This window comes from Cupressus sempervirens, chromosome 2 (genome assembly GCF_028749045.1).
Source record: "Cupressus sempervirens isolate cs-2001-9-10 chromosome 2, ASM2874904v1, whole genome shotgun sequence".
NCBI lineage: Eukaryota > Viridiplantae > Streptophyta > Pinopsida > Cupressales > Cupressaceae > Cupressus > Cupressus sempervirens.
Genome location: NC_143119.1, coordinates 632,617,328 through 632,628,502, shown reverse-complemented (window position 1 = coordinate 632,628,502; position 11,175 = coordinate 632,617,328). Strand labels below are relative to the sequence as shown.

The 11,175-nt window shown below is 34.2% G+C and overlaps 1 protein-coding gene and 1 long non-coding RNA gene across 7 annotated transcripts in view; both read right to left on the bottom strand.

Annotated features, from left to right (window-relative positions):
- Window positions 1–2,539: 2,539 nt before the first annotated feature.
- Window positions 2,540–11,175, bottom strand: part of LOC149574955 (uncharacterized) — a 29,564-nt gene continuing 20,928 nt past the window's right edge. For all 6 annotated transcript variants that reach the window (XM_089814804.1, XM_089814803.1, XM_089814799.1 and 3 more), the window contains exons 3-4: window positions 3,268–3,363; window positions 2,540–3,185 (exon numbers count right to left, since the gene is read on the bottom strand). In XM_089814804.1, coding sequence (XP_089670930.1) covers window positions 2,669–3,185; window positions 3,268–3,363 — 613 coding nt within the window. In that variant the 3' untranslated portion in view covers window positions 2,540–2,668. The remainder of the gene's footprint in view (window positions 3,186–3,267; window positions 3,364–11,175) is intronic.
- On the bottom strand, window positions 7,545–9,925 carry LOC149574957 (uncharacterized). Its single transcript, XR_016360112.1, has 2 exons — window positions 8,824–9,925; window positions 7,545–8,587 (listed from the first exon to the last, which is right to left on the bottom strand). It is a non-coding gene; the product is annotated as an uncharacterized LOC149574957 (long non-coding RNA).

Below are 11,175 nucleotides of genomic sequence, written 5' to 3'. Positions count from 1 at the left end.
TTAACAACTAAATTTTGTTGTGAATTGCTTAGAAGGCTAGAAGTAATCAAACACTAAGCTAGATTTCCTATCTAAATATATGTCATCCAATAGTTACACGCTCAAGCAATTGGAGATTGATTCTTGAGATATAAGTTTCACTTCAACTTCTCTAGCAATCCTTAATGCTCCAACACTTCACTCATCATAGCAGTTTTCTTCATCTAATATTGTTGAATACATCCTTTGCATAATAGTTTTCTACATGTAGTATTGTTGTGTTATTTATTAAGATATATGTTAGATATAACTATTATAAATAATAGATATTCATTAAAAAAAATCAATGATCAATGAAATTATGTCAAAGATCAAGATTACTTGGTATACACTGTCTATGGGTTTGCACATGAAATCGATATAATTCACCTTCCTCTTACTATCATTTCTATCATTGTTCCCCACATGATGAAAATAAATATTTTCTGATGAATTAGGAGTATGATCTACAAAACCTGCATAACATTAGTTTGGACAAAACTAACAAGATCATTGTTCACCAAATTGCATCAATAGTTATAACACTACATTGTGTAATAGATGGTCATGTTATTCCTCAGTGACTTGATTTTAGTTTAATAATTCCTGTAGGTTGACTGAACTAACAAACACTATTCTAAGAGGTAAATGCATTTGATAGTTAGATCAAATAAATTAAAATCATATAAATAGTTTACATTTAGGTGTCTTGAGCATTATAAGATCTATGTAAGTTTTCCCTATAGGTTTTCAAAATAAAGTTAAACAGATCTTACAAGATCTTATTCATCATGAGAATTAAAGATATATAATTTTATTGATAAGAAAGATAATCCAACAAAAAGTTTCTATCTGTTGTTATTAACAAACTCTTTTCCTCAATGTTCACTTTCATTTTTCTTTCTTTTAACTTCCAAAAATGATTGTGCATGCATTTAGATTACTTCACTTTACAACTTATCTCAACAAGTTATCTCCATCCTTATGGTTTCTCTGGTTATATATTTCTAAGAAGGGATTTGCTTTTGTCTCTAGTGTGTTTGTGGAGGTAGCTCTTCTATGTCTATGGTTACTTATAGTGGGTAGAGCACAATGGTTTACTATGACATATGGATATATTTAGTGCATAGCAATATTTATATGGATAAATTTAGTGCTAGCAATATTTAGATGATTTTTCATACTAATTTATTGGCTCAATTTTGCAATATATAATTGAATTAAAATATTTGTTTGATACATAGTTTGTAGTGAGAATATAGTAATATTGTACATATTTTTCTTGTTTTCGTAATTGTTTAAAACCTTTTATTTTATCCTTTGAGAGAAAAAATATAAGAAGGTTGAGTTTAGTGATTCAAGTTCCTATAGATAATGTGGGCCTTATTCTTATAAGAATTCTATTTAAAATTTGTTCATAACATATTTTTGTGAAAATAAGTTTATTTTTTAATTAATTTATAATAAATTGTGTTAATTAGTGGAAAGGCCAATTGGATGATCCATTTTAAATTGTCCATAAAATACATTGGATTTGACTTAAACTAAATAAGAGAAGGTAAATATAAGTGATTTATTTCAAATTAATGTTATGACATAAGATATAAATATTGTGTAAATGGTTGAAATGATGTTTGAGTTGAAGTGTAGGTATGAAAAGGATTTGTATTAAATGAGTCCACTTGTATTATCATCATATACAAACATAAGTCCACTTTAATTGCTACAACAACTAGAAAAAAAAGATACCCATCAATAAAAGTAATAAATCAATTATCGATAGCAAATTTGAAATCCATCCACTACTTATTTTACAATGTTAAATTCATTGATGATAAATTCCTCTCACCTTCCTCTTAATAGCCAATGAAATTGAACTAATTTTAATAGCATCAAATCAATTTATGCAAATAAAAATTCAATTAACATTGCATGATGTAACACAATGTGCAATATACAATATTCAATTAGATGTGATTGAAACAAAACTTACAAAATTGATGTCTAAAAAAAATTACGACCCTACAAAATAATTTCAAAAAATGATGCCATATCTCATTATAAAAGCAATCAAAATTCTAGTCTTCAAAAGAGTTTTAATGATAAAGAAATTAATTTAAAAGGTTATGAAAGTGATGAAGACCCATAAAGTTTACAAAATGGATCTTTCCTTTAGGACAAAAAAGTGAACCCAATAAGATAATGTAAAAATATATTGTAATATCTCAACATCAAAAGGAAAACAGAATTTTAATCTTGAAACACATTTTTTATGATAAAAAAATAGATTTGAAGGTTTCTATAATTGATATGCCATAAATCTTTTAAAGGCCAATAAAATTTATAAAATATATTTCATCTTTAAAATAAAAAACCCAAATAGATTATGTAGAAAAAATATTGTCATGTACCTCAAAAGCAAATGCCAAACAAAATTCTAATCTTGAAAAAAAAAATATTTTTAAAACATTTGCATTGAAGCAAAAAAATATCAATGAAAATTATACATAGAATAAAAACATTTGGAATAAATCATAATCTCAATAGAAAGTTGATATTCACATTCTATTAAAATATTATACACAAGATGTGATGGAAAAAAGATGTAGTTGGCCATAGAAACACATTAGTTGGTAGAGAAAGTACAACGTCAATGCCTGTGTGTGTAATGTGACCTCACACTATCAGATGGGCACTCGTATGCCAAATGTCCACACCTGCCACAATTGTGACAAGTGCTAATGTTTGTGCAATTTGTACTCAAATGGCCTAGTTGGTTGCATGACGTGCAAGTAATATCAGTGAATCCCAAGGATCTCTTTTCTAACATGTTAGCCTTTGGGCACTCTCTAGCCACATGACCAAGAACATTACAAAGGTTACAAATGGGATCATTGGTACAAGTACGTGCCAAATGTCCAGTTTGACGACATCTTTTGCATGCCTTCTCATTTGTACAATTTGTTGCAATATGCCCCTTCTTGTAACAATTGTTGCAAAGCTTCATTTCTCCAGGTGGGAGGACTGGAGATATGCAATCTCTGGCAAAGTGACCCACCATGCCACAAGTGTGGCATATTGGATCATTAGTGCAATGACCTGCGTTATGCCCAGGCTCTCCACAATTCCAACAAAGGGACTTTATACTACACTCATGTGCAATGTGCCTGGAGAAAAACAATAGATAAGACCACATTCAAATTAGTTTCAACAAGACAAATAATCCACAACGAAAAAATAATTGCCTACCCAGGAAGGCCACAATTATGGCACACAGAGGCATTTGGGCACTCTCGAGCAAAATGTCCTGGCCGCTTGCAATTCTTGCATAAGTTATCCATGATCCTGATTGAAGAGTATATGTATTCAACATTGAAAAAAAAACTTTGCATGCAAACAATATTTGAAAACTCGTTACAAGCTCATGTCGGCACAAATTTAAAATAATGTGGTCTCCAAATGAATCAATTGAAATTGTATTGATGAAGTCAAGGAAAATGAATTCGAAAATCAAATCTAACAAAGTAACTCAGAACTATAGGTAGAATTGTATCTATTACTTAAGATTGAAAATAAAAATTGACAAAATGATGTCTACAATTAACTATAATTATAGCATACATTCTATTAGATGAAATAGAAATTAGAAAAAGAAAACCACCAATAAACCTTATGATGAGTACCTATTTCAACACTATCTTGATAATAAGAACCCTCAAATTCTTAAAGTGTGAAACTTTTGAATTTTGAAATTTTGTCATATCAAAGGATTTGCAATGAGCATCTCTCCTAAATGTAATTATTTAAGACATCATCAAGAATTAAAGCTGATAATGGTATGCTAGAATTATTAGATATTTGACATCATTGTAGAAAGAGCAGCAAAACATTATATGAAAAATATTTGAAAGATTTTGAATGTCAGCTATGAAAGCCAAATAAATCTTTATAATGAGACAAAGGATAATATTAGACAAATGATAAGTAATAATTCTAAAATTAACCCTCAAAAGTATATGTTGAGTAATAAACATTATAAATATTTTTACATTAAGTTAAATAATATTATGTTTTTATTATTTATTCTTATAAGAAATGGATTCATGTTGAATCACTACTCATGAAACATGAGTCAATGAGTTTGACTCAAAAATCACAGAGTTAAATCCTAATAGAAATATCACAATTTGACTTGCTATGGAAATTATCTCCTACTTATCAATCAATGAGCTTAAGGGGCTTTTTAATGAATGGTTCATAAGGCACAACACTTAGTGAAGGTTTTGCAAATGGGCTGGCAAGCTTTGAGTTTAACCATGGAGGAAACTCCGTAGTTGAACGCGCTTAGGCTAGAGTAGTACTAGGATGGGTGACCTCCCATGAAGTCCCGGTGCTTCACCCCTATGAGCATCACCTAGATCCAATGAATGTTGAGTGTTTCATTTATTGTGATGAGAGATGGATTCATGTTGAATCACTACTCATGAAACATGGGTCAATGAGTTTGACTCAAAAATCACACAGTTAAATCCTGATAGCAATATCACAATTTGACTTGCTATGGAAACTATCTCGTACTTGTCAATTGATGAGCTTAAGGGGCTTTCTAATGAATAGTTCATAAGACACAACACTTGGTAAAGGTTTTGCAAATGGGGTTGCAAGATTTGTGTTTAACCATGGAGGAAACTTCATAGTTGCGTGCACTCAGGCTGGAGTAGTAGTAGGATGGGTGACCTAAAGTCCCGGTGCTTCACCCTTGTGAGCATTACCTAGATCCAATGAATGCTAAGTGTTCCATTTATTCTCATGAGAGATGGATTCATGTTGAATCACTACTCATGAAACATGAGTCAATGAGTTTGACTAAAAAATCAAATAGTTAAATCTTGATAGCAATACCACAATTTGACTTGCTATGGAAATTATCTCCTACTTGTCAATTGATGAGCTTAAGGGGCTTTCTAATGAATGATTCATAAGGCACAACATTTGGTGAAGGTTTTGCAAATGAGGTTGTAAGCTTTGGGTTTAACCATGGAGGAAACTTCGTAGTTAAGCCCACTCAGGCTGGACTAGTATTGGGATGGGTGACCTGCTGGGAAGTCTCGGTGCTTCACCCCTATGAGCTTCACCTAAATCCAATGAATGTTAAGTGTTCCATTTATTCTCATGAGAGATGGATTCATGTTGAATCACTACTCACGAAACATGAGTCAATGAGTTTGACTAAAAAATCACGCAGTTAAATCCTGATAGCAATATCACAATTTGACTTGTTGTGGAAATTATCTCCTACTTATCAATTGATGAGCTTAAGGGGCTTTCTAATGAATGGTTCATAAGGCACAACACTTGTTGGAGGTTTTGCAAATGGTGTTGCAAGCTTTGGGTTTAACCATGGAGAAAACTCCATAGTTAAACGCACTTAGGCTGGATTAGTACTAGAATGGATGACCTCCCAGGAAGTCTCGGTGCTTCACCCCTGTGAACATCACCTAGATCCAATGAATGCCAAGTGTTCCATTTATTCTCATGAGAGATGGATTCATGTTGAATCCCTACTCATGAAACATGGGTCAATGAGTTTGACTAAAAAATCACAATTAAATCCTGATAGCAATATCACAATTTGACTTGTTGTGAAAATTATCTCCTAGTTATCAATTGATGAGGTTAAGGGGCATGTTGAATCACTACTCATGACACATAGCTCAATGAGTTTGACTAAAAAATCACATAGTTAAATCCTGATAGCAATATCACAATTTGACTTGTTGTGGAAATGATCTCCTACTTATCAATTGATGAGCTTAAAGGGCTTTCTAATGAATATTTCGTAAGGCACAACACTTAGTCAAGGTTTTACAAATGGGGTTGCAAGCTTTGGGTTTAACTGGGGAGGAAACTCTGTAGTTAAGTGCGCTCAGGTTGGAGTAGTACTAGGATGGGTGACCTCCCAAGAAGTCTTGGTGCTTCACCCCTGTGAGCATCACCTAGATCCAATGAATCCTAAGTGTTTCATTTATTCTCATTAGAGATAGATTCATGTTGAATCACTACTCATGAAACATGGGTCAATGAGTTTGACTCAAAAATCACATAGTTAAATCCTTATAACAATATCACAAAAGTTTGATTAGATAATTGTTGCATAATCCAATTTTGAACCAATTTGTATACATCTCCATTTGCCATGAATGATGAGAGCATTTTAAATTTGGCTTATAAATGATGTATAAACCATTATTCTCTTCTATAATTTAAATTCATTCAATTTCAGCCAAACATTTGAAATGAATATATATCCTCAATAAAATGGTTTGGAATATCACAGATCTTAAGATCGAAAAATTTTGATTTAAAAAAGGAAGGAGTTCTCATTAGTTCTTCCATCCCCATAATAGAATCATAGGATGTGATTCAAAATATTAATAGAAAAAAGAATACAAGTATACAAAATCATAAAATCAAAAACTGTTATCTTCAGAGCCACCCGTAGTACAGCGGTGAGTTGGCATGACTTTCTTTGAAAAGATTATTAGTTCAAACCTCACATTGTCAATTAAAAAATATTATTATCTTTCAAAAAGAGAAATCATCATAATCACGAATTGAATCTCACAGAGGAGAGAACCTAAACCAAGAAAAAATACTAAGCGGAGCATAAAACAGACACAATACAAGCCCAGGCCTATTAAGGACTCCAGCGTTTATTCGAAGGACATCTCTTTACAAACCTTGTTTTCTCTAGAATTGCAGACCGAGTTGCAACTGTTAGCGGACAACAGAATAGTAAACACATCAAACATGCGATTCTCAAAGCTGGTGGGCAACAGAATAGCTAAATTATGCACAAAATGCAAATGAGTCATAATTGAGTGGAATGCAAGGAAGGGGATTCCACAAAAAATATTTATGAAAATATACTTTACTTAGACGCAAGTAGGAAAAAAAAAAGTTCCAGCGCATCAAACCCATGGGACAGTACCAATATGATTATTTCGTTGACTACGTTTTTCTGTAATATGTGCAACTCTAAGAAATTATACCAGACATCTTGATTCTGTATATGAAACTGAGCAGAATCAGATATAAGCCGCATCCATGTGGCCCTGGAAGCTCTAGTTCGCTTTTTTATTGCTCGTCATGATGGGCATAAAAACAAATCCAATCTACTTTACTTCTGAAACGTTACCGTTTCAGCTGAAACGTTACCGTTTCAGGAGTTCAGGCGAGAGCATCAGCTGTAACAGCCTCTCCAATGGATATCTATCATCAACACATCTATATTTGTAGGGTTTTTTTGCACGGATTCTGTTTATGGTACTCATCACACGGTCAGTGGGAAATTTGTCGTAACCAGAACTTGTACAGGGTTTCAAATCATACATCTAACTTTCTTGTTGGCGACACTTTAGGTATGTGGATTTGGATTTTACCCTAATCTCTGTTATATCATAGAATTGCTGCAAATTTTGTGATTTAGAGCCACCCCAGTCCAACATTTAACCCTAGTCCAACAGTTAAAGTAATAATTCATTTCGTGATATTGTTTTGATCAAGTAAAATCAGGTTTTGAAAGGACCCAAAACCTTTTACAAAGGACAAGAAAGATATAATAATAAGGATCTTATAAATCATCCGACAAACTACAGGGACACACCAGAGTTTCCAACAAGAGGGCAAACAGCCCAAGAAGCCACAGACCATCAAAATTTACATTTTCGTCCAATCTTTTTGTGAACATAAAGACATCAAATGAAGGTTTGGAGGATTTGTCTTTTTTTCCTTTAACTGATGTCCAACCATCCTCCACCTTCCCAGCAACCTTCCGCCAACCCCCACAGTAGGAGAAGTAGCAGCAATAGTGTTCTGGACAGAGTCAGTAGCAGAAAAAGGGATAGCATCAACATTCTGACTCAAAGCCGCCAAAGGGACAACAATCGAATCAACAGAAACAGCAGTAGGTGATGGGTCAGAAACAACATTCTGATTTAAATCCATTGTAGGGACAGCATTTGAATCATCGGATACAACAACAAAATCCTCAGCCAAAGTAAGATCAGTATGAGAATCTGAACCATCCACATCCGTGCATACTTTCTGAACCGTATAGGGATCATGTGAAACCCCCAACCACCAAGAAGGTGATTTCTTCGATCTAACTTGTCAGAGGAGCATCGCCCAGCGAGATAGCCGGTCTTATGACATTTCCTACATCTGAAAGAAATACCTTCATAATCAAGAAGCTGAATCGAGAACCATTTGGAGAAGCCAACTTCAACAATGCTGGGAGCCCCTTGGAAACATCCATCTCCACAAGGATGCGAGCATATGTTGTTCTATCAACATTGGAAGAAACTGAATCAACCAAAATGAAATCCTCAATGGCATCCCCATAGCATCCAAGACTGAACCCTGCCAAAAGCGAAGGAGAAGATCCAGCAACCGCATCCAAAGAGGCATCTTATTAAAGGTTTCAGTAGTCGGATTAAATGTTGAGTACCAAGGTTTGGCCATGAGGGACAACCTCTCCCAAGTGAAACCACGACACAGGATGGCATTTCTGTCATCAACATTAAGTAAATTTCACAATAAAAAACCCCTTGCCACAAGGTAAATCTTCAGTACATCTGAAATGAGTAGTTCCTAATATTTGGAAATCCAAGCATGCAAATCCGAAAGGGAGGGTCGAAAACCCATAAAATGAAAAATAGCAGTCGTAGAACAGTAATCCTCCACATATGTATTGATCTCATCAACAATATCTTGTTCAAGATGAAGCACAAGCGGATTACTTACAGGAGCAGGCTTATCCAATCGACTAATAGAAGGCACAGCCAAGCGAAGCCCCTTCGTCACAGGAGTAATAATATCTGCCTCATAAGCAACCACATCCGCATATGAGAGAGCAGATCGAACAAGAGAAGCATTCATAGCATGAATAGCTGGAGCAACGGGTGCAAGACCAACAACCCAAGCCGAAGCAACTACAACCGGAGGGCGAAGGGAATCAGCGGTACTGAGGGTGGAAGCATGAGTAGCGATGGCGAGAGCAGCTAGGGCATGAGCAATAGTCTAAGCGGAAGCCTGAGCCGTCGCAGAAGCCAGAGCAGTAGACACAAAAGCCTGAGTGATATTGTTATTAGGGATTTAGTTGTGTAGTTTTTGAGTCAAACTGGTTCAAAAACTTGGCACTCATCAGATCTAGGTGATGTTTATTGAGGTGAAGCACTGGGAGGTCACCCATCCCAATAGTTACTCTGCTTGTAATCTCATTTGCAAAACCTAAAGACCAAGTGTTGTGCCTTCTGAATCATTCATTAAAAAGCCTTTTAAGCCTTAGTTGTCAAATTCGTCCTAGACAGGCCAGATCCGAATCTAGGATGAATCTAGATTCGGATCCGATCCATATACAGTTTGCAGGATCCTTGATTCTACCTATGGATCCATTAGGATCCGAAGCCGCTGGTTGAGCATAGATTTGCAGAAACACAAGACACAATAACATAAAATGGTGGATACAAGGAGGAGCCCAAAAAACTTTGGGATGTGAAACTCCTAATTTAAATATGACCATCCGGGATCTTGCTAGATCCACTTTGGCTAATGTGGATGATGAGGAGGATTATGAGTTCATAATCCCCTCTAGTACTAGTGGAGCTGGTTTGAGTTCCTCTGGTGATGTAGATATGGCACTTGCAACTCATTTGTACCCCTCTGATACGGATTTTCTTGAAAACCTATTTCATGATTGAAATCAAAAACTTTAGTCTTGACTCTTGACTCTTTTATGAGCAAAGATCAATTATTAAATATACTAAATTCATAGATTCATGCTATGATATGATTTAGTTTTTGGAATTATGTATATTTCTCTTATTTTTTAGTGTATATATTCTCCTATTTTTTAGTGCATATATATATATATATATATATATATATATATATATATATATATATATATATATATATATATATATATATATATGCACACAAATCCTTCAAGGAAAAAAACGTTCTCGTTTTCTACACCAAGAAAAATAGTGATACTGCTATCAAGATTTAATGTGTAGTTTTTGAGTCAAACATGTAGACTCATGTTTTATAAATAGTAATTCACATGAACCCATCTATCACAATCCAACAAATATCTCTTTTCTTAATTAGCCCCATCATTGTTGCTCAAAGTTTCGATCATAAGACCTATCTCAGGATCTGCTCTGTGCTTAACTTTGTTAACTTCTAAACCCTATTTTTTCCATTATAATGCAGAATTTAAATTGAAGGATAAAAGGAATGATATTTCTTGACTGATTTCGGAATCAAAGTAATAAGTGCCCAGAATAGAGGGTTTAGAAACAATAATATACAAAGGTGGGGAGTACATTTAACTGAATACAAGTGCTATCTGGTATTCTATACACAAGATTTCAAATCTTTGGAAATCGGGAGAGAAAGTGGTTAGAAGTGTGACAGAGAGACATATAAGTGCCTCACTAAGAAGAAAAGGGAAAAGGAAAACCAAAACCTAGAAAAAATGGCGAGAATTTCTAGTGTAGGACGCACTACAATCATGGGACTACTGAGAGCTACGGAACATGTGTTGAGTTGAGCCACTCATTCTGTTTCTTCAACTACAAACGGATTTTCGGAACAAAAAGAATTAAGCAACTCCATATTCAACATCGCTTCCTTTCAACAAAACCCTACATTCTACAATACCTATTGTACCCATTATTTCACTTTTCTTTTTTTGCAATGTTTAACAAAACTTTAAGAGGTACACAAGTTGCAAAAATGCTCAACCTCAGTTTCGTCTACCATTAATTCGCTTAAAAAATTTAATCCTAACTAGTCAACCTCAAGCACTGGCTACGACCGTAGAAAGTCATGCCCCAATGCCCATGTCTATGCAATGTCATGCCTCCAATATTTATGTCCCATGCACTGACCCCGTGGTAGAGTACACTCTCAAGAAAACTGTATGTCGTGTTCTATGCTGAGGCCATCAGTACGAATTTTATAATTTGAAGTTTGACTGAAATTTGTTTATAGTAAATAATTAACTCTATCTTAACATCCCTTTGTTAAAATTTGTTTTTATTTAATAGATTTAATTAGAATATATTTTTATATTATAAAATAGATATA